The 24,374-nt window shown below is 39.7% G+C and overlaps 1 protein-coding gene across 1 annotated transcript in view; it reads right to left on the bottom strand.

The window, feature by feature from the left end:
• The window catches only part of SV2C (synaptic vesicle glycoprotein 2C), an 89,075-nt gene that overhangs the window by 32,183 nt on the left and 32,518 nt on the right, over window positions 1-24,374 (bottom strand). Inside the window, exons 3-4 of the mRNA XM_026036519.1 lie at window positions 20,563-20,743; window positions 11,238-11,389 (exon numbers count right to left, since the gene is read on the bottom strand). Coding sequence (XP_025892304.1) covers window positions 11,238-11,389; window positions 20,563-20,743 — 333 coding nt within the window. The remainder of the gene's footprint in view (window positions 1-11,237; window positions 11,390-20,562; window positions 20,744-24,374) is intronic.

The following is a 24,374-nucleotide window of genomic DNA, read 5'->3' as shown; positions in this document are numbered from 1 at the left end:
TGCAGCCTTCCTGAATTTGAAGGCTACATATTTTTCAAACAGGATGTGCACAGCCTTATAGAGATAATTATGGCCTATAGATGAAGGCTTTGTTTGTCTGAATTACTCTTACAGGCATATAGGCTAGAAGCAACCTAAGAGCTCCTCACTTTTGAAAACCACAGCAGCAGCTGAAAGGATCTGGAAAGAGAGCTACATCAAAGAATGGTCTAAGTATTTTGTTAGTTTTACAACCAGGTAAAAAGCAAGCATAAAAATACAACACACTTTCCAATACAAGTAGGTTCTTTTTCAGTATTAATAATTGGATTTACGCTATAGCTCAAAGCAGAATGGAGACAACTTGAAGAACTGGAAAGGTCATGTTCTGGTTATTCACACACAAAAAAAGCTAAAATAAGCCAGGGTTAATGTTGAGCTGATACCCTCAAAAATCTCATTACAAGCACTGTGGCACATAATTGATCTGACTGTATGGCTGACCGAGTCAGTGGCCCCAGAGATTTACAGGCTTGCATGGTTCTGTAAAGCCCTTGCCTGGGTCACAGCGAGCTGCTCGCTCAGTTAAGGCTCTTTACAATGAGTAAAACAGATAAAGAGGTAAAACCTGCAAGACACAACTCTGACAACAGCAATGCCAACTTCAGTATTGAATTGGCTTCATAATGAAATGGCACTAAAATGTCACTAAAATTTAGTTTGTACATCCCCACCTGAAATTTCTTGTTAAAATTTCTAACTCTGGTCTCCTACATGTACTTAACAGTTTCTACTATTTTCTCTTCCTACACCTAAGAACTGAAAATGGTTTGCATATAAATTTTAAAACATCTGTTTGGACAGTGAGAGAGAATACTGTAAGAGTAAACCATCAAAACCAGGCAAAATCTACATCTACAAAGAGTCAATGAAAAATTTCTAGATGCCAAGCACAGCACTCACCATGAACTAAGCTTAAAAGAAGATGCTTGGCTGCAGCAAAATCCACTTAAACTACTGTAGAAAGACAACTTCTGCCCTGCCAATATTCAAAACACAATAATCTCTACATATTTTTCTGTAGTGCTTTCTATAATATACCATAGATCTAAGCTAACAATTTGTGCTCAAAACTATTGTGTTGTCAAACACCTGGCTTCAATGGGCAATCATATAGAAAAATACAACTGAAACCTTGAAATTGCTTTGCTTTGAGCTTCTAAAACCTGTCATAAAGCTAAGTTATGTTTGCTGTGACAAGTTGTTGTTGGCACTACTAACAGAGGCTGTTAAATGGGGAAGCTAATTGAAAATGTAAGTGCTGCTGCCCTGGTCTGGGACTTTCAGTGATTTATGGGCATCTGAACTAAGGCTCACAGTGAACTCGGAAAAAGACATGATTAATAAAGACAATCAGTAGAGGCATAATAATACACTGCAGCTCATGAAAAGAAATTGAGCCTATTTAGTAAATTTTTTACAAACAAAGCAATCGTGGAAAGCTGGAGTATTTTCTGAAGAATATAGAGATAGGGTGGCTATTTTATTTTTTTTTTTTTAAACAATGATGTATGTTTTGGCATGTACCAATGATTGGTACAATGTAATGATAGACCACTATGCAATTCAAGAAGCCCTTCCAACCTTTTACTTTAATTTGCTTGGGAACTTGTTGCAAAAAAAACCCATCCTTTTTCATGAGGATTTTTGTGGTGTGACTTCAGCCTCAATTCTCTCTTCTCTACCTAATTTATCTTTTATTATCTTTTTTTATTAAAAAATAGAAACAAATTATATCACAAAGAAACACAGTCAAAGACTCAAGAGGGCAGCTCATGGTCTTACAGCAATTTGAACAGATAAAGAACAGATTCTTAGAATCACCTCCTAATCTGATGTCAGTCAACTAAACAACTCTGGCCAGTTGAATAGATGGGGCTTTTTGTACAAACTACGATTTGTGCTGCCAGAAGTCCTGAATTAAAACTTTGGTCACATACTAGTAACAAAAAGTACTACTTGTATTCACAAAACAACTAGTAAATATCCCTGGTTATTAACTACCACAGCTAGCTGAGGTGATGGAGGGAGGGCTGACAGACAGCATTAGCATGTGAAATGTAACCATCAAAGTGATCCAGGAAAATACAACATGCTAAGCAAGCAGATTATTACACTATTTTCCCCTTCATCCCTTCATTTCCCCTTTCCCCTTCCTGACAGAGGGCAGAATTTTCAGAAATCATGGAGGAAGCAGATGCCTATATTGGGCTGAAACATATAAAGTTTCCAAAGTTAAAAAAAAAGTAGTGATCTGGAAGCCCTCTCTTCATCCCTTTAGCTCTCTGTCCTCACTCTGTCGTGTTTCAGCGATGCCTTCAGCAAAGAACAAAGATGAGGGCCCAAGCCCTTGGTGCCCCAGCCCCAATCCTCCCCGGAAGGAGATGGGACAACGTGGACTCAGGCAGCCAGAGGAGAAACCGCAGCAGGGAGAGCCACATCTCGCTCAGCGCCCGCCTGAGACACCAGCAACAGAAACCTCAGCTCACGCCCTTGCTAGCAAACCTTTCCATTTCTCTCTGCTTATTTTATACCAGTTTTGGCTGGCATATCTGGAAAACAGCAACATGCACAGCCTTGTGCTGGGCAGGCTAAGCATGCAAACACTCCAGGGAGGTCGTTTTCTCCCTTACCTTCGTGCCAGGTCCCTCCCTATGAATATGGCCTGGGCCAGTCTCACCCAGGGCAGGCAGGTGGGAGCGGCCCATGGGAAGGCCCTGGGAAGGGGAGTGCAGCCTATGGAGCAGGGAGCACCTGCAGCTACGGCTGTAGCTTGGGACAGGGGAAAGCAGGAGGACATTGGAAGCACTGCAAGGCACCTTTCAAGGGTGCAGGGGAAACCTGCAGAGAAGGGGGTGGACCAGCATCACTGGGACATACACAGGACATAAGCCCATAGGACACTAGGTCTCATGACTCCTCTGTTCTCTGTTCTCTGTTCTCTGTTTTTTTTTTTTTTTTGGTTTTGTTTTGTTTTTTAACTGAGCCTCTAGATAGACAAATCTTTCTCCTTCACAGACAACCTAAAGGACCCAGGAGAAGGTTATTTCAGAAACTTGCTAATGAGCATCTTTAGTGCTCATTAAGCAGATGTGTTAAAAGCTACTTGAGCTTCTAGCTGTCCTCAATACAAACATCCAAATGACCATATAAAACCCTGCATTAGGGCACCAACACAGCAAACTGATAAACAAAGTGATTTGTTTTGCTCTCCCAGCAGCATTTGCATAAGCATCTGCTCTAAATTCTGCTGTGTTCAGTCATTCCTGTTTCCAAAGCCAATGATTTTTTTAAGTACTCACATCTAATATACTCTAATCGCAGAGGCTTTTTCCAAATGAAAAACAATTCATGACTAAGAACTGATAACCCTCTAACTGATCACCTCGTCCAGCTTTAACTAACTTTTCTAAGTACATAGATATAGATATAGATATAGATATAGATATAGATATAGATATAGATACACACACATACACCTTCAGCCTGGAGGATACAAAATTAATGGACATGCATGAAATGTGGGGGTACAGGGAGCAAATACAGCACTTTGGGGATCATTTTAGCACTTAGTGGCACACAAAATGGATCAACAGACATTGCATACACAGTAGATGCCCTTGTGCCTTGTCTATCACATTTGTTCAGCATTACACAAGTCTCAGAGCAAATGTAGATTCAACACTAACGGAGCTCAGTCCTCTTCCTTTAAATCCTAAATAATATTTTCCATTGGCCAAAGTATCCTCCGATTCATAAGTGAGAAGGTATCCTACCAAAAAGGCAAGCAGGAAAGGAAATACTTTATTTCCTTTCTCTCTGCAGCTGCTCACGTTTTTCTCCCACTAGTGCTCTGCCTCCTGCAAAAGAGTTGAGAAGATGTCACTGATGCACCTCTAGCACGACTAAATCAGGGCTGATACCCCATTTCTGCATGTTCCAACTCCCAACAAAAAATTGTAACGGGCCATCACATAGCTATTTCTCTTATTTTCAACTCACATTTACCGGGTGTTGATGTACAGAGGCCAGCAGTAAGTAATCTCTGCAGATATGACTACGGAGTGCAACCGCACTGCCTCGTTGTTTCAGGCTCGGCTGCTGTGGTGATGCAGCAGGATGAAGTCAGCCAAGCACGTCTTCTTTTATTATAAATCATGTAAGTGCTTCCCTGTCCTTTGATTGGAAGCGTGCACTGCATCAGAGAGATTCAGATTCCCCTCTGGGGACTACAGCAAAGGAAGTGGGGGAAGAAGGAGCTCAGTGATCCTTTGCTTGGGATGAAACCATGATTTATAGCACATTTATAAGCTGCTGGGTATCTTGTTGCTGGGAGCAGGTGATGAAATAGGTGAAATGAAATCAAGATGTTTCTCGAATGCTCAGACCCACATCTAATGCACATTCCTGCATTCAGGAGCTCTACAAGTAATATTTGTAAAGTAGCTCTATCTGTAAAAGTCACAGACTCTTAACTTACAGCATCAAATTTTGACACTTCAAAGCTGTAAGCTTTGAACAGATAAACTATACCTAAAGATGTTATACTGATATTAATCTGTGCAATTTCAACATAGTAAATAATAGTATGCTGTTCTATAGACAACAAATAATGAGGTTAAGACCATAATTTTTCAAAGATAGACAGAAATGTTCTATTCTCACCCAGGTATAATGCTAACCTAAACTTTCAAAATTCAAAATGAAGTTAAAAGATTTTTTGAGATACCCCAAACCACAGGCTACTTTTGGAAAAAATGGAGTTTATGCGAACTGGTAAAAAATCTTAGTAATATAGACACTCACTAGTCATTTGATTTCTACAAAATAAAATGCTGAAAATAGAAAAAATGGTTACTTAAACATACAATAGGTGATGTCTGTACACTGGGGAACAATTCTTTTGTGGCAGTCGTCTTGGAGTAATCCCCACCTTTGGACTCCACTTTGTGGCAGGAATGACACCTGCCTTTGAAAGTGAGGATCTAGGCTGAGCTCTCTGCCTTCCTGTCCTGCAGCCGGGTCATCCAGAAGCACCCATTGCTGCTCATCCTGCTGCGTTTATGGCTGCTCAGGTACACACTGTGCCCTGTAATCTCACCAATATCCAGGAAAAGGAATTTTATATCCCTTCAATCCTGATTCAGCCACTGCCAGATATGCCTGAGAAGCCCCAAGGCCCAGTAAAAGGCTGAATAAGGGAGTTTAAAGCTTCTCCATGGTTTTAGCCAGGGCGGCTGGTGCAGCTCACCCACTGTCGCTGACGAGGGAGCCAGCGGCTCCGCACGGCACCGGCTCCGCTCGCCTCCTCTTTTGTGCTCTATGCCAAGACAGCTCTCAATAGCTTCATTCAGGAGGGGATTTTAGCAAGGCTTTGAAGGGGTGTTTACCTGCCTGTCTCCAAGTGGCTGATACAAGAGCAAACGTGACAACAGAAAATGCTACCAGAGCTACTCTAAAACCATCTAGCAAAAAGGAGAGGAAAATCTCATTTCTTTACCTAGCTACAGTCCCCTCTCCAGGCAAAACCATTTGCTTCTCTTCAAGAAACTTTCGCTATCAACAGAGAAGTGTTTTCCAGGCCGCTTCACTCAAAACAAGACTGGTCCAGTGTAATTGCAATGATTCTAAGTTAGAAATAGCTGCTACTTATGGACTTCTGTGCCTGGGAAAAGACTCTTCAGTATCAGTAGGATTAGAAAGGGCAACGGGTCTCCAGTAGTAAATCTGGGAAATTTAGTGTAGTTTGAACTACCCTCAACAGACATTAATGCCTTCCTGGAAACTTTATTACCCCTGTATTTACAACTTTGTTGTAAACTAAATCCCAATTCCTGCAATTTAAACTCATTTAAGGATATTGGCAGGAGAAAAAAAGAAAGACAAAGATCTTTAAGATCTTTACTTTAAAGAAAGTAAAAGCAGATATATTTTCAAATGCCAAACAGGAAGGGAATACGAAGTCTCCAGTAGGATTGAGAACTAAGCCCTTTAAAAAGGGAAGTTGCACTTACTGTTTTAAATAAAATGTTTTGCAGATCGGAGGTTTAGGTCCATAGCCTACACACTTCTGTCTCTTAATTTTTAAATACGTTACTACTGTAAAAATGTGGCTCCTTAAAAATATATATATACATTGAAATATTCCCCCAAATGTCTCTCTTTTGTTTGATATCTAATGGCTCGAAGACAACTATCCTTTGTAACACAGTTGTTTGCAGATGCAAAGGAAAAAGTCTGCTTAATAGCAAATATGTAAACACTTTCCTACTTATATCATTCCCGCTAGATGGAAAAAAAAATCCTTATTTTCTGAAATGAAATGTTTTTTCATCTGTATCTTATTCCAGTTCTTTCTCCTCCAAATCTGTGTTCGCTGAATGGAGCTAAATACCTCTCTTCTGAACTCAAGTGCCTGGTCCTCAATTAAGGGGAAAAAAGACTCTACTGATGAAACATGAATAGTTCAGATGAAGATCTCTTATGTAATGTGATTACACTAGTCTCTATAAAATGTCTAGATGAACGACTTAAATCTCCTTTTTGTATTCAGCATGTTATAAAGTAGCACGTTTTGTATTTCCTTGATTCTGTACTATATTAGGAGGGTAATTCTGTAGTCTTTTGTTGAATAATCTAGTCTAATTTAATTGGAATTTGACTGATACATAGCGTAGTAAAGTCCTTGCCTCAGATCACACCACAGAGCTTTTTCCATGAAATCTGTTTGATACCGTTCTCTCCCGCCTCCCAGAAAATAATGGCACTGAAGTTCACGTCGTCGCCCTTACCTAGACCTTTCCATGCTCCGAGGACGGTTCCTTCGAGAAGTCATTAGCACCGTGCTGGACAGGACATTGAAGACCACTGCCCTGAGGCTTAAAGAGCTCTATTCTGCAAAATGAAAATCCCCATCTAATTCTACTTTATAACCCACATTACCAGTACTTACTACCATCGGGTTGGATTTACAAATCCATCCGGTGAGGGAAACCCTTGCTCTCCAAAGGCTTCCTTTGCACAAAACTAGTTGCAAATACAATTCCCACCTATGAGTTGCAAAACGCAACTGGGAAACTAGCAGTAGTTAATGCTGAGAAGGCAGCTTCCCATAAATTAAAGCAAATTTTAAAGTTATGAACATTTGGTTTGTTTTACTGACCTTTTAAGAAGAAAGCCAAATGACGTTATTTAGAAAGTGATATAAAAAGAGAAGAAGATAGTGTTCCTCTTATTCCTTTCTGCATATTAATAACAGCCTTCTGCTTACATTCTTAAAACAGGATTTAATTAATGCATGGATATACCATGTGTGTTAGGATCTGCAGGCATGAATCTGTGCATTATGCTGGCAGGAGAACCATTACTATCTTCTTTTTACTGGGTTCAAGTATATGACAGCACTCCTCTGTCTCATCTTCATGTCTAGTTAAGCTACACACTAAACAATTACATGACAAATAGCAAACTGCTGGTATTTACTTTTTTTGTTATTTTGTCTTAACATTACACCGGTAAAAACACAAATTGTTGAAGAAATGAAGACCAGGAGAGTTCAGAAACACGTCCGTTATGGTACAGTTTCTTTTAGGCAACCTTTTCAATGCATAAAACTGTGCAGAGAAAGACACTGATATTAATGAATCTTAGGCCTTGCAATTTCTCCTGTGCTCCCAATCCAAAATCCTACATATTAAATTCTGTGTTGTGGGTTTGTAGATCTTAAGATTATGATCTTGTTACAGGCATTCTGACAAATGAAGAAGCCTGATATTTGGATCCCTGATCTGAGGATACACAGTCTTATACCAGGTTTGAAATAGGAAAAAGAAGTACCTGCATTTGGAAGAGAATATAAAATATCTTTTTTTGGAGCATAACTCCAACTTTTTTTTCTGTAGTTCAATAAGTCAGAAAATATTTCTGTATATCAAATGTCAAGAACATGAAACGTCACAGAATATCATATCTACAGCTTAAATAAGCTGAAATCCTTATTCAGTCTTCCTTGATTTTTAGTTTGCTGATATAGCAGAATAAAAATCTAGATTTTTTTATTATTTTAAACAACACAATGTATGGCAGGCAATACGCTTGTGTAGAATTACTAATTTGTAACTTTCTTTTGTGTTTAAATTAATAATTACAACAGCTAGAACCACCTGGATGACTCTGCTTGTTCCCCAACCTCAAACTGTGATACAAATCCAGTATAATGAAACAGCAACATATTGCTATTCAGATTTTAATTTGATATGTAATTTCTCGGTTTTAAAATTCTTCACTGCTTGAAAAGCAAACCTTTTACAGAACATTGCGATATACATTTGATACATGGGTTTGGAGACGTCTACCTTGAACCGTGATGCTAAATTTGAAATGGTAATTTTCTTCCCCATGCTGACCTGGGCCGCGCACAGAGCACAGCCCTTCAGAGCAGCCCCATGGGGGACCCCGTTAACCTGCAGCAGTTAGAGGCATCTCGCTGGAGATATTTATTCCAACAGCTTCTCCATGACCTGAGCTGCTCCTTCAGAGATCCTGCACAAGTTTACATGCATTTTCAATCTTTAAGCAGAAGCCAACACTTTAGCCTTAATGGAGTCCTGAAATAACAACTCTTGGCTTACAGCTGGAATAGTCAGGCACTTGCAACATGGATCTTCAGGTACACAGTCACTGCAGCACAGCATCCCATCCACTGCCCCTCAATAACAGCCAGGTGCCACGGCAGCTATTCCCTCCCTTTATTTTACGCTTTAGAACTTTACCCACTTTTGGGGCATTCCCATGCTGCTTGAACAGAAACAAACTGTTGCCTATGTAAGATGTACGCGTTCTCTCACAAGAGGACAGAGCTATATCTTCAACTGGTAAGCTGGGACAGCCTCACTGGCTGCCTTGGAGCTAGATAATGGATGCCTCCTGTGGATCCAGGGCTTTATAAAGTGTCTTATATAAGAGCTGGTGCAAATGAAAAGACTATCTTTGTAAAAGAAGTGGAAAGAAAAACCTACAGAATGATTTTACTCTGTTGCTCTGGTATTTTTCTATCCATTTAAGAATAATTCTATTATGCTCAGTGGAGGTTTAATGGTTTTGAACAGATGCAGCTTCGTTCCATGTTCCTTTGAATTACTTCTGACTTCAACTAGGAAAAATCAACTCACTCTCTGTCCGCCTCGTATGAGAAGCAAACAGCTCAGAGACTCTTGTGCACTGTTAGAAGGGAAATCATGTAGGAAGTGCAAGAGCGAAAATACTCCAAACGGGAGTTTCCTCGTGAACACTCATGTCACACACAGTGCAGGGATGCAAGACAGTATTTACCTCACCTAACCTGGAGAGCTGTGCAGCGCTGCCACAGAACATGGGCTTCCTACGCACCCAATTCCCCTGGAGCCGCTCCGCAGTTACGCTGGGAGCCAACACACAGGCTTCAACTTGACAGCAGCATGAAACTGTCTGATCTAACCTGAAGGCGATTTTAAGACCACAACAAAAGCCATAAATATATTTTGTTTAATTGTGCCATAATGATGTGCAAATCCATTTCCTTTCTTGTGAGGAAGCATTGTTTCTGCTCTTAATTCCTCTCCTCCTAGCCCTCCTTTTGGCTATTATAATTTTTACTAATACAGGAGAGTGATTTCTACAGCTAGAGCTAAAGAATACTGCCTTTGCCTTTTAAAATTCGCTTTTACAATTTTCTGTCTTAAGTGATTTCATAGTTATCTTTGCAGAAGGACAAAAAAAAAACCAAAAAAACAAGGAAAACCACTAGTTCATTAGGGCTTTTGTTACTGATACGCTTCCACTGTCAAAAAAAGAATAAAATTATTCTCTAGTGCCTCAGACTTTGTATAAGGATGTGTATTATTATTTATTGAAATATACTGCTATGTGATGCTTTGAAAGTACCTCAGTAAAGGTTACAGAGTTATATATATAATCTACAATCTAATCAGACAGTCCTTTAAAATCAATCTGTCATGTTTGCATTTTACTTAGAAAGAAAATAAAAAATTAATATAAAGGAAAGGACAAAAAAAAAACCCAAAACAAAATAACCTTGGCCTCCAGAGCAATTTACTAATTGGGAAAAAAAAAAAAAAAAAACAAGTTTTAAAAGGTTCCTGCCCTTGATTCCAGCAATTCAAGAACAAAAGACAAGGTTAAGGAGATAGGCTGAGCACACGGGACACTCAAATTAAATGTAATGCAACAGTCTAGGTATCTGATTAGTCTTCATGATTATAATGTATGTCTGGGCCTTACTGCAAAGCTTATGAATTTTCCATTCTCCGCTCTTTCACAATCAAAACTTGGGTGAATCTCATTGTCTGGCTTAAGAAACTGCTTCAGATTCCAGCTAATTCACAACAGCGTTTTAATTGTTTTGAAGAGTGTCAGGGAGAAGCACTTAGGGAGGCTGATTTGTAAGAACCACTGAGCAATTTCAGTTCCCCTAGAGACCCACGAGTGCTTAACTCTTCCAAAAGGCAAGCCCAGGAGACCAGGAATCAAGCCTGTGCCTTCATATAATGTTTAACTATGGCAGAGCAGTAAGGAGTTCTTCCAAAAGGTGACATGTGTTGCATAGCCAGGTAACTTCAATCACTGCAGGTTTTCTGCCTTCTTCACCCTCATTCATTTCAGCAATACTTAAGTGCAGTCTATATGATTTCTACCTCACTAAAAGGATTTACTCAGACCAAAATATTCAGTACAGCTTTATATACAGAACCAGAAAGCACATGGCCCTCACTCTTCTAGAATGAGTATAATTGATACTTTATCTCAGTTTCAAACAATTAAAAATAACTATCCAATAAAAGACAGCAGAAACTAGCACAATTTTGACAACAGGCTTTTAAAAAGTATTTTTTCTAATTCAAGTCTCTATATCAGCTATCTTCCCCAGTTTCATTAATAACATCAGTTACACTATATAAGGCCAATTTTCAAGTAATTTAAAGAATCAGAATAAGCATGGCCATTAGCTATTTTTCATACATGTTAATATTCTGTTTTTTTCAGGCTGTGATCTATATTGCTTGCATCCAAAAGGGGAGAATTATTTCTTAACAGCAAAGTCAGTATTTTGAGATGAGACATAAAGTACCCTCTTTTAACTGTAATTTGGAAGCTTTATACTAGAATAGATACAAGTGACAAGGAGAAGATATTTTTCTCACCATAATGAGGAATTATTGCCCAAGCCATTGCAGAAGCATAGATGCCACCAATCATCCAAAACATACAGAGCCAGCTCAAGTGTTCACCTCGCTTCTCCCGAGCAAGCACTTCGGAAAAATAGGAGAAGACTGTTGGAACAGCTCCACCAATCCTACAGGGGAAAGAAAAAAAGAAAAAAAAAAAAAAAGAAAAAGAAAAAAGATACCTTGGATTAGACTTGGATTAGAGCAGAAAATAATAGCTGGTTCGTATGAACAATCTCATAGCTTCACTAACTAAAAATCCAACCTATTAGCAGTTTTTCTGCCAAGATTGTCTGTTTTTCTTTAATTGCACCATGTATTTGAGAACTCCTGAGGAGGCCTGTACCAGTTTTGACACAATTATCAGCAAAGATTTTAATGTAAGACACTATGTTCAAGGCAGTCAATGATTCACATGGGTTGTCAGGGCATGGCCTTGGAAACAGGCTTCCACCATTACAAAAATCCTGTAAACATGGCAGACTAATGCTAAGTCTGAAAATACATTCCTTTTAACCAAAAACATTGGCTTAAGGTAATCAAGAAGTGGTCTAAACAACACCTATGTTATGTTACCAATACATTTTGTTACACTCATACTTAGCAAGACATTTTCTATTAAGCTGCACTACTTGAGTGCTAAGCCCATGCTGGCTTTTTCCTTAAGTTTCCCATGGAAAATCCTATGCACAGTGTTCACACTGTAAAACTAAACACTGTCTAAAGATTAGTTGGACAAAAGTGTTCAATTTGCTTTTGTAAAACTGGATGAATCTCAAATTAGGTAGCATTTTCGGTACAATGTTCCGGATGATTTTTACTGTCTTTCTTCACTATCAAACCTTCTACAACAAAGTAGGTCCATCCAAGACTCTGAGATTTTATTCTTCCTGCTAAAGAAAACACTTTTGAGATCTTCCTACACAGCAGTTTGCATACTCAAAAGAAGCAGTACATTCCACGGCTTAAATTTTTAATGTCACTTTTAAGATAACATGCATATTTATGCTGCTATCTCAGGAACTGCCTTGCTGGAAGGAAATAAAACAAGAAAGCTTAAAACAGGTCAACACAAAATATTAAAAAGCAGGACATTAATGCAGAAATAATACTTAAATCCTAAGAAAAGCCAGTGCTGTAGCAGCAGGGTAGCTGGCTATAGGTGCTGCAAGGAGCCCTGCAGGGAGCAGGGAAGCTTGCTCTGCTGCCAGTGGTTGTGCTGCTCCCACCGGGAGCGCAGTGGCCCAAGGCCGGCCAGGCCACCCTGCCTGCTGTGCCGCTTCCTCCAGGAAGCCCCTCTCGCCACCCGGACTTCTGGAACAAGAGCTGTACCTGCTTTCCTCCCTCATGAGTGCCCCAGTGCTGGACGTGCGGCCGCCAGGCCTGCAAGGCGCTCCGGGAGCCCCGGGTACCTGTGGGACCGGGCGACGCTGCGGGTGTCCTCGCAGCTCAACCCTGCTGCCCTGGGGAGCCCTGCCAGCCCCGAGGTGCTCCGGGGCTCTCCGAGCACTTGGTGCTTTCCTGTCCGCCAGGCCTCAGGGCTCGCTGTGCGGTGGGGCTTGTCCCCAGCGGGTGCAATACGTCCTGCGTCCATAACTCAGGCCGCTCTCTGTGGGAAGGAGCGGGTAGGAAAGGAGTAAAAAGGGCTAAGTGTTTCCTACCAGCCAGGGCAAGGAAAGACCATACAGTACTACCTCCATACCGGAAAAAGTAGAGGTATTGACTGCCAAAAACTATATGAAAGGCATCTCCTATTCATCACCGTTAACCAATGGCATCACGGAAGACAAGAGGCTATATATTGTTGCTATATATTGTTGCTATATGTTGCAAGGGGATTATATATAATCCCCTTGCTAGGACAAGGGGAAATGGGCATAAACTGAAACACAGGAAGTTCCGTCTCCAGGTGAGGAGGAACTTCTTTGCTGTGAGGGTGACAGAGCCCTGGCACAGGCTGCCCAGGGAGGCTGTGGAGTCTCCTACTCTGGAGGTCTTCAAAACCCGCCTGGATGCCGCCCTGTGTCACGTGCTCTGGGTGTCCCTGCTTGAGCGGGAAGGTTGGACTAGATGATCTCTAGAGGTCCCTTCCAACCTTGAATATTCTGTGATTCTATATATGTTGCTATTGTATTCCATGCAGTTCCAGGGAGGTCGGCTCCCTTTCTATACTCTGTAAAGACCTTCGAGCTAAGGAAAAAACAATCTGTACTGACCAATTCAATAAAGAATCTTTTTCTGAAAAAAAAAGATATTAAGGCTGCCAGGGAAGTAGATAAACATGTAAGAGGAATTTTGGAACTGGAGGTACAGTTCCAAAACTGCAAATGTTCATTTGCAGTATGGAAATAAACAGAAAAACTCAGCTTCGGGGAAGGGGGTGGTGGGGTGGAAAAGCAATTTGTCGTTCTCATCTGATGTGATTAAATTGATATTTCCATCAACAGGCTAAAAAAAGCTTAAAAGTCTGAAAATGATGTTCATATCGATTAGACAGTGAAAATCATTTTTCCACTCTCTAAAGCTCTTAAAGCTTAAAGAAAAATAAGGGATGAATTTTCATTATACCTGAAACAGCTGCTATTACAGTTGCAGGTTTCAGCTCCATAGTAACTGTGCAGCAAAGCACTGTGTTTATTTGTAGTGTTACTGCATGAATGGAAAATGCTACTTTTCAGCTGCTAAATTCTTCCCTCTGGTCTCATATTAGTGATGGATGATATTGCTAGAAAACTTTTAGGATACTGACATCAAAGAGCTATTCCTATGCCATTAATTGCAACGCTATCAAACTGACTTGCTAGCCATTATGAATATCTTAGAGGGGTTTATATCCAGCAGCACTGAAGGAGTGAGGAAGCCGGGAGAGCTGCATCCCACTGCAGCGGAGACTGGGCTCTCCCGCTGAAGAGCCTCGAGGCATCCGCAGCCCTGTGGGTGCTCCAGCCTGTGCTCCCACCAGCAGCCCGGGGAGCCCTCCGAAACGGCCAGGACCTGCAGGATGCTCCTGAGGAGCAGGGAAGCTGTGGGCTGGGGCTTGCGGAGGGCTCGGCGCGCACGAGGCGTCGGAGCCATTCGGCACTGCGGCACCACCGGGGAGCGGGCGCGCTGCCCATCGCTAGCGCGGGCGGGCGCTGCCTCCGGAGCTCCGGGGAAGGAGAGCCGAGCGATTCCGCCTTCTTCCATCGCCTTCTGGAGAGGGTCTGTCCTCTGCTCCAGCAGCATGTACTAACTCCTCAAATGGACATATTTAAAACAAAAACAATAAGAAAGTGTCCCCCAATAGCTGCAAGGAAAAAATACCCTTTTTACCTTTTTATAGTTCAAAAAACTCCTGGGCTACACCATACCTATGCTAACATTACTTTAGACCCTTACTATTTCAGGGACTACAGTCAAATGCTTCCAGACTTGCATGGAACATAATTAGATGCTCAAAATTTTTATATTGAAAGTTTAAAGCAGTCTTTATCTTTTTAGTATCCCACCAGCACTGCCTGGAAGGGATGGTGGAGGGAACTCCTAATGAAATCCAAGATCATTTTGCCACTTGACTTTAATATAGAAGGGCATTTATCTTTTGTTTTATGGGATGTGCAATGCTATTCCACCTAAGGTACAGTATTAAGATTGCTTCTGTAAATCAATTAGTTCAATGCAGTGTGCTGGTTGCCTTTACTGTATTTATAAATAATATGGCTAATCCTCATTTGTAAAGAGAAATAATCCGATGTGCAAAACCATATTTTTTCCCTTAACATTTTCTCTGCATTCAAATGTAAAGCCTATGAAAATCATGCTGATTTGGGAAGAGTTTTTCTTCTAGAAGAGGTGAAGCTTTTTAGCCTTTAGTTAATGTGTTTCAAGCAAATTGATTTTTTTTTTTAAGTTATACTTGTTATTCACATGGGGTTTTTTTGACCCATGGAGCAGATATAATCTTGTTACCATCTTCTTATCCACAGACCATCGAGGGGTCCATGGGCTACATCCTTACAGGTCACAAGAAGTAACTAAGAGTTGTAAATCTGTTGTTAATCTGTGTAAATCAGCAATAAAGCCTTTTACACCTCCACTGGAAAATGTAGAGATTCTGAAGATTTAAAGAAAAAAAGAAAAGTTTAAAATTGGTGTCAATTTCTGGCTTGATGATAGTGGTGACAAATGTCTCCAGGTTAACAGAGATCTCTATAGTTAGAAATAATCTAATGTTAGGAGAAAACAACTTCTTTGAGTCTAGCTGAAGACTATACAATAAAATCTGCTACTTGTAAGGACCCTGTGCCTCTACATCTCCAACAGCAGGTTGCAGGGGGCATTCCTTCCTCTTATCTTTATCAACAATACTTTAGCAACGGGAACAAATGTCAGAACAATGTTTAATAAACAGCAGAAGCCTTTTCTACTGCACGTTTCTCCACATGTGAAGAGAATATGAAAACTGTCAAGATCTTTCTCAGTTATTCTTTATCTTCTGTAACAAACACCATCAGAAATAGGCAGAAAATGTTACTCATCATGCTACTATGCATGTGTACTCATTCACAAAGGGTGATTCCCTGTTCATCCCTTTGATGCAATTTTTTCTAATTTTAGATTCAGAGAGACCAACAGTGACTCAGCGGTGAAAAAAACGACATACAGAAACAAGTAACTGATTTAATCCCACTTTGCAGCAAGAGAAGGTTCAGAACCTGAGAGAAAACATGCAAACAAAAAGCCCTGCTTTTATAACATTATTTCTAAACACTTTCTGTTATTGTTTGTTCTGTGTATTCATTGGATAGGGTGAGGTGGCCGGGCCAAAAGGAGATTTAAATACCGCACCAGGGGAGTAGAATTCAGGGAATCCAATTGTAAGCTAGGGTACATTTATGTTTTCTTCATCACAAAGGAAGATGATAAATGTCTGCTAATCTACCTTCAGAGCTGCGATTTGTCACAATAGCCTTTGGCACCTGCACCCTGTGACAGCTGGGATGAAAACCACACTTAGGCACAGGAAGAGAGAAGCCTTTGTTTGCAGATTCGCTGGCCAAAAGGGCCTGAAATGCACAGGCATATAAAGAATACAAAGATAAAGAGGGAAAAAACCCTCACAGTAGGTTACAATCATAAGGCAGAATGATGCACTCCTCCTGAAATATCTTGTCTTCTCTTTCAAATTTGGACAAGATTCAGACTGAAAATACAAAGCAGACTGTGTCTGTGTGTAATCACATTTGCCACTAATCACCTTGATATTTCTGTTTTGCTAAGAAAATAAGTGATTATTAAAGTTGAAATTAAGTGGGTTCTACACAGATTGGCCTGTTATGCTCCCAAGTTTGTGCAAAAAGCCCACCACCTCTCTGCTCCCTTTGTCTTCTCCCACTGCATATCCTCCTTCTCCTTATTAACAATTCTTTACTTCCGCAAATCTCATTGAAAAAAAATCTTTCTTGTTTTCCTTTCAAACGTAACGACAACAGGGAGCAGGCAGGTTTAGCAGTTCCCCTCTATAAAGCTGGGAGGTTCTATACACTATATGGACCGTGTACTGCTGCTCCTTCTGCCCATGTTTAAGTCCAAGCACTCTCTGGACTGCATATACTTGAGATGTTGTCTTTCAGGTCACACCTAGCCTATATGCTATTAATAGCACGAGAATGCCTGTGAGTAAGCTTCATGTGATTATTTACTGAGCTATAAAATACTTCTGTTCTGACGAGACTAAACCAATTAAATTGAGAAACTAAATGGGAATAATACACTGGGAAAAAAGTTTCCAACAGTAGCAAAAACAAAAGCCAACATTGATGTCGATTTGAGGCAAATTATTGCACATAGCCTGTTTGCAGTACTTACCCAGCTGGATATTTCAAATAAACTGGTTCTGAATCTGCAAGTATAGGTATGACATCCTTGATTAAGCTCCCTTACTTTTGCAGATCTCATTGTTGCTTTTTTATTCCTCTGTTCAGTTCTTCCTTTATTGCCCTATAGAATCTCTATCTATTAATGTGTTTTCTTCCTCTAGTCTTTCCCTCCCTTTTGTGTAGTCTTCTTTTCCTCACAAGAATACTTTCCTCATCCCCTCCCAGTCCTGCAACTCACCCTGCACCCTCGGGCTTACGCCGGTTAACCTGGAGCCGCTGCCGGAGCCGCAAGAGCTGGAAACAAAGCAGCCTGTTGGAAAAGCTCAGGCTCTGCCAACAGTTTCCCTGGCTTGACGGAGAAGCCACTCTACCCTTTTGGCTTGTGCTACCAGCTTTGAAGCCAGGCACCTGCAGAGCTAATGAGTCGTTTGCAGTGCACAAACACCGCCAGCCGCAGCGGGGAGGCGGCTGAGCGCTGCGGAGGAATTAGATGCGGCAGGGTTAGAGCCCTTGGAGAGGCAGAGCACACAAAGCATTTTATGAGAGGGAAAGCAGAGCAAGAGCAAATGAAGAGGTAAGAGAGAGGTACAACATGATACAGAAAGCTGATGGCACAGAATTACAAAAGCAGCCTGCTAGCCTCTATTTAAAGTTTGTAAAAGCAACTGCTTATGTGAGCAAACTATCTTCTCTTGTCTCCACACAATCCCTATCTGTGCTAGAAAGAACACTTTGAAAGTTGTTATAGGTATGGACTACGTACATGTCCCTTCTCTCTTGGTCTTTAAGAGGGATATATAAAACAGAGTTTCTTGCCAGCCCACATAATATATAAAAGTGGTGCTGCAAGTCAGCATGACTGGATTTGCACAGGCTGCCACCTCAAAACTACTAATTACAAGAAAATTGTTCCACAGTTCTGTATTTTTGCTGTATCTCCATAAAAAATGTGAAGAAACTGAGCAGGATCTAAATTATGGTTTTAATATGCCTACATGGACAGCAGTGCTCTGTGTTAGAGCTCAGTGACGTAGAAGCAGAGCTGCAGGTGCCGCTGCACAGCCAGCCTCAGAAGGGCTAAAAAACCTGGCCGAAGGTGAGCCTCAAATCTAATTCAGTAATCTAACGTATTGTCGAGTAAAAACACTCTCTGTGTGCTAGTGCACTGTGAATAAGGGCCTTGTTCAAGGGAGAGTCTTGATTCTTTTTTACCTTGTTTATGAAATCAGTTCCATTTAATAGCAAAAACATGGGTCTGTCTGAAGAATTTCTGGATTGTAAATTGTCTCAAGATATCTACTTGTTTTGGCCAGCTTTTTACTGCATGCAAACCCTGATTGCTTTTAGAGGTAACAGCAGGTTGGATAAGTATGACACATTCCATGTACCGGTATCATCTCTGCTTATTTCAAGGCAACTACAATGAAATAGATGACAATGCTCTTAAGTGTATTAAAAGCACAATTACAATGTACTGGGATAGCACACGCTTAAGCATTCTGTTCGAAACTGAGTTATTGCTAGAAAAAATTGCACCCAAAGGTATCTGAGAGTACCAAAAATAGTAACTTGGAATGAAATGAAATAAATGCAAAATTTTGTAACAGAGCTCAGATAAAATTCTCCAGCCTAGATTACAGCTTCACAGCGGCCTTGCTGAACAGGCAACAACTCCAGGACCACTGCAGTTAGGGATGTTATGAGCCACATTCTGGTGTTTGGGAAGCATTCCTTTAACATTTTCAAAGGCAGATCTAACCAACTGCTTCTTGCTGATAAGCCCTGGCACAGGCCATCAATGGCCAGTGAGAACTTGAGCTCACAGTTTCTTGCCTAGCGGCTCTTACTTAGGAAGCCAAGTCTCAAGCTTGCTTCCACATTTATCTGCCTGTGGGATTCAATTTCCTTTTGCTTTGTGATTTGGAATTAATCAAAGTAGGAATCACAGCTATGATATTATTTTCTATAAAAGAAAATGGTTTTGCAGACTACCCAACTTTTCTTTATTCTTTTCGCTACTTTAATTCATCTTTAAGATTTTGATATCCCTCAGCATATGTCCTTTACCCAACAATACCTTATTATTTATATTGTTTTGTATTCTAAATCATTCTTTTGGCAATGCAGAATTTTCAGTTTCATTTTTTTCAGGTACAAAAACAAAATCAAAGGTATTTTTTCTCCTAAGTGATTTACTTCTATAAACACATTTTGACTGCAATAGAATCTGAAGAAAATCTATTTTATAGTATTTAAAGTAAAATCAATTTAGATTCTATTTCATGCTACTCCATCTGTCTTTATATTTTCTAGAGCATGGCATACCAGTTTAAACTCCACACACCTTTTCAATTTTCACATCTCACATATACATCTCAATAATTTACAAGCTTCCATTAAATTGCCCACGTAGTTCTCTGACCTTTCAGAAAGCTTTTATCCAATATGAGCACCAACATCATTTTGCCTTTACAACATATCAAATAGTTTTTTGTTTTAAATTATTCATATTTCCCATCCAGGCTCTCTCCTACAAAATTACGGAAATAAATCCACCTCCTCTGAAAACGGAGATATTCAACTGACAATTTGCTTTTCATTTGAGCAAGAGGTGGGATGGAGTAAAGAACCCCCAAACAGGTGACAGACCTGGGTTAAGCCCTTTAGGCCATCAAACCCTATTAGCAATGGCCTTGCCTTGCCTGGCTTTGCCACTCCAGCTTCCTGCACCCTTGCCGGCCCGTCCACATCCTTAACATTGCAGTGGTCTGATGTGGAAGCGACTTGGATTATCCCTGGGTGCAGTAAAGGTAGGATGAGGGTAGAAGCGTCCTGATACTGATTGACTTGTGTCTATCCATCTCAGCTTGGGTGAAGTTTAAACTTCATCATCCCTTACTAGTCTCTTAAACTTTCTCTACTAACAAAGTTGTTGTTTAAATTAGAGAAAAACAAGGCAAATATAGGGTAATAAGCATCATTATTCGGAAAAAAGCCCATAACATTTGGAATGCTGCTAATGAGGTCCCCCAAAGCAATTTTGACTGCAGTGGTATTATAAACAGTGCTATACACATAACGATATTAGAAAGTTCACAAACATCAGTGAAGCCTTGCAGTACACCTGTGGAGAGAGTATTATTTTGCATCCTGAACAAGCAGTACCTAAAGAAGCAGAGGTATAAAAGAGTTAAGCAAGTTGTTCAAATTCACAAAAGAAATCTGTGTCAAAATAGGAAAAGTCAATCGTTCAGTTTTCAGTCCGTATCTTACCCCTAAAATCATTCTTCCCCATCAAGTTATTTCAGATTGTAGTAGCCACATCATATAATATGCCAGTCTCTGACACCCGATTACATTCCCATATCAAACAGCCTTTTGCATACAGGCAATTTTTACCAACACACAGAACTGTAGAAAGGAACAAAAGCAGAGGAGCTTACCCAAATCCAGAAAACAAGCGACAGAAGAGGAAGAAGCCATAGCCCTGGACAAATGATGAAAGGAAGGCAAAGAATCCATTGACAGACATGCATATCAGGAGTGACTGTCTCCTTCCCACCTTGTCTGCCAAGCCTCCCCAGAAGAACGCCCCCACCATCATCCCAAGGTACACTATGCTACCTGCAATACACAAAAACAGAGACGTTGCATGGTGAGCTGCATAACTGAACACAATTGATCACAGCAGAAAGAGTCACAGGCACTTGAGCGATTCGCTTTCAGCAGGCTTTTGTGTTTACAAACCAAACAGCATCGAGATTAATTCTTCCTTTCTCAATAGGTAGAAACTGTCTGCACAGCTTTGCAAATGGACCTGGGGAAAACAGGTTTCCCATTGTGCCTGCATCAGCCGCCAGCAGACATCCTAAAGCTTAATATAATTATTGAATAAGGAGCCTCTAGCACCTAGCAACAATTGAAATACAGGCAAGCTGGGCTGAATAGGAGAAAGAATGACACCCTTTCCTGGGGAATAAGCTGCTTACGTGTTAAATATGGCAAAATTAAAACCTGCCTGCAGAAACAAATTGCATGAACATTTCTAGAATACAAGAATTTGCAGAGGATTAATCACTGGGAATGAAATGCACTAGTCCGAACGAAAGTGATAATGAAACACTTTCCATTTGAGATCTACAGTAGCAAAGATGTCCAGCTGGATTGTTTGTCTTCCCTCTCACTTCAGCGTACTGTTTTATTATAAAAGATATTATTCTGGATACGAAAAAAACTCCAGAACTGTTTTATATTCAAAGAATTTTGAACCAGTACATTACCATTTAGCTAGATGCATTAAAATGAGACGGTAAAAAATAGTTTATTTTTATTTTTAAATTAATAACTTTAAAATAATGAAGTTAACATACTGAACATTATTTCTTTCCCAAGACACTAGACAAAGGTGCAGCAAACTAAAAGCAACAAGAGTAATTCCTAAGCTTTGGATAGATCCACACAGATTTATATTTTGTTTCAATACAGGTATTACTGCTTCTGCTTTCTGCTTCTTAACGAGCTTCCCAGAGTGGGCTTTATCTGTAATGGTTGCCATCTTTTAAGTCTGATAATATTTAAATATTAGCATATTTATATACTAATATTTATATGCTACTACTTAAACACATACTTATATGCTAATATTTAAAGCAATATTTAAATGTAGACTAGCTGGTAGCAACTAAAATTATAGCAAGCCTTGCCTTGTCTTGAGACTCTGAGGAGAGAAAGGCACAAGGCACTGGAAAACTTAATGTAACACACACAACTTTATATTAATGTTAGTAAAATAGAGAGTGATATTTGGTTTAGGTAAGTATGCTATTTCTATTACATATCATATTTTAAAATAATGTCATCTATATAACAAATATTGCATAAAAATCAATAATATAAAAGTGATCAGTATCCATTTGCTGTTTCTAAATTCAAGGTTTCTAAATTCAGAGTAACCAACATCTTACATTGTCTCTGAACGTTAGTTGCACAGTTTGAACTATGAGTCAGTATAAAACATGTCTAAAAATCAAAAAGAAAACTATTCAAAGTATAAGCTATAAGAGAATGATGCACCCTGTAGAGTCAAGAAAATATACAGAATATTTTCCTGTTCTGAAAGGTAGCTAGACAAGGAATTTTGGCGATATAAATGAGCACGGAGGCTTTGTATCACATGGAGCATGCACAATGCAACACGGGAAGGGATTGAAAAACACAGACCACATTGCTACCATTTGCATTTTTTCATTCTCTCCACGATTCTGGTACCTTCTGATACTAGAGCTGTGCTTCTTCCAGGTCCAATGTAAACCACCATCTCACATACACATGCACATAGAGGCACACATAAACCCGCTATACAGAAGCAGGAACCACAGATTATTCTTCTAGGTGTGTTCCTAATTCATCTTCCTTATGGAAAATAATCAGGCTAGTAATAGATAGATAGATAGATAGATAGATAGATAGATAGATAGATAGATGTCCTTCAACTTATGCAATCCAAGGCAGAGGATCCTCCTGACACCAAATCCGTCTTTGGCAGCTGTTTGTCTTTTTAGCCTACGACCATCTTCACGATGAGTCTGGAAAGACAGGATGTCAGATCCATGGCTTGTCATAAAAGCATTACCCAGATCTTTATTTGGTTATTACTGTGATCTTCTCCAGATTTCATTTCCAGAGAAGACTGAGAAAAATACAGATAAATCCAGAATTTGCAAAGGTCCAAAGATATTTGTTGTCTTTCATCTCAGGCTTTAGCCCAGGAAGGACACAGACCCTCTACCCCTACTCTCCTTGGTTTAGAGGTGTTTAGTGACAGACTCTTTTCAGGTATCTCCTACATTCAATCTGGAATTTTTATTCTAAACTTGGAATGGTGATGAAAGCCTGGAAAGAGGCTTTATACAAGACATGTCCTAGTCCTACGGAGCCCAAGTTTGGTAACTCGCTCAGCTGCAGCAGGACCTCTCTTGCAGGCCAGATTAACACACTAGGCTTCACACTGGCCAGTACTGCCAGGGTGCAAACCCTGGGCAGCAGAGCTGGTGCCTTTTTGGCAAACATGTTGAAAGAAGCTGGCAAAAACTAGCTCAGTAGCTGCCCTGCCAGCACATCTGCGTCAAAGAGGCAGCGACACGGTCAGCTTGGGCTCCTGAAGCTGACATTCTTTCCTGCAACATTTAACACTGTTCATTTACAGATAGATTTCACTGGGTTGTCCCAGTCAACAGTCTTAATATTAGAAATGCACACAGACAGCCAGTCAAATATTTTGGGAAGCTGTCTTTGAAATAGTCTTATGTAAATACCCTTATTTAGCCAAATAATAGCTTTCCTTGCGAAATACAGAAAATTATTTTTCAAAAAGCAAAATTCTCAAGTTTATTTTTTTCTTTCAGATTGTCTTCTAATTTTATTATTCATATCATCACCATTCCTTTAAAATCCTTAAGTTACTCTTTTTAAGATCTCATTTTGATTCCTCTCTTTTCATGAAAGAAAACAGTTTATAAAATATTGATGGTTTTAAAATCATGAACCTCTTATTATGTTGAACCCTTTGGTCGTCATCAGACTGTGTTTTGATTTCTCTTGCACCCATATAAGTCTCCTGAAGGGCATTCAAATAAAGCTGCTAAAAATACTTTGTGTCTCCTATCAATAAACTCTATAAAGAAAGTTCTTTCTCAGCTCCACCATTATCTCATACTTCCTCATCATATTAACTTTGATTTCTTCCTGTGTAAAAATAAGATTTGAATATAATATTTTGGAAAACAGGACTACAGATGAAGACTTACAACAGCTTCGATGAAACATAAATTCCTAAGTATTCTACTGTACTTTAATCAATGAGTTATTTATTTACATGGAGATCTTCCTATATATTATTGTTTTGGAAATAAAATAGTGAATAACTTAAATGCCTATAGGCAGCATAATGAATAGGAAGAATATCCAGATTTATGTTTGTTTTAACCCTGATAAACAGCCTATGTGGAATTTAAAAATAATAATCTTTCATAATTATACTTACTATATGTCATTAGTTTCTTTGATCAGAAAATACTGTGGAAAGAATTGACCCCTAAAATAATTTTCTTCAACAAACATAGCTTCTAATTAAATTGTTCATAATGAGCTAATTAAAACAAGCACTTTCCACTAAGAAGAGGACAAATATAAGAAAACTGTAATTACTCTGAAACTGGCAACTGAACTCCATTTTCTAAAGCCATTGTGTTTAGAT

Source organism: Nothoprocta perdicaria, unplaced genomic scaffold, assembly GCF_003342845.1.
Source record: "Nothoprocta perdicaria isolate Ctin4 unplaced genomic scaffold, notPer1 scaffold_1, whole genome shotgun sequence".
Taxonomy (NCBI): domain Eukaryota; kingdom Metazoa; phylum Chordata; class Aves; order Tinamiformes; family Tinamidae; genus Nothoprocta; species Nothoprocta perdicaria.
This window is presented reverse-complemented; position numbering and strand designations above follow the sequence as displayed.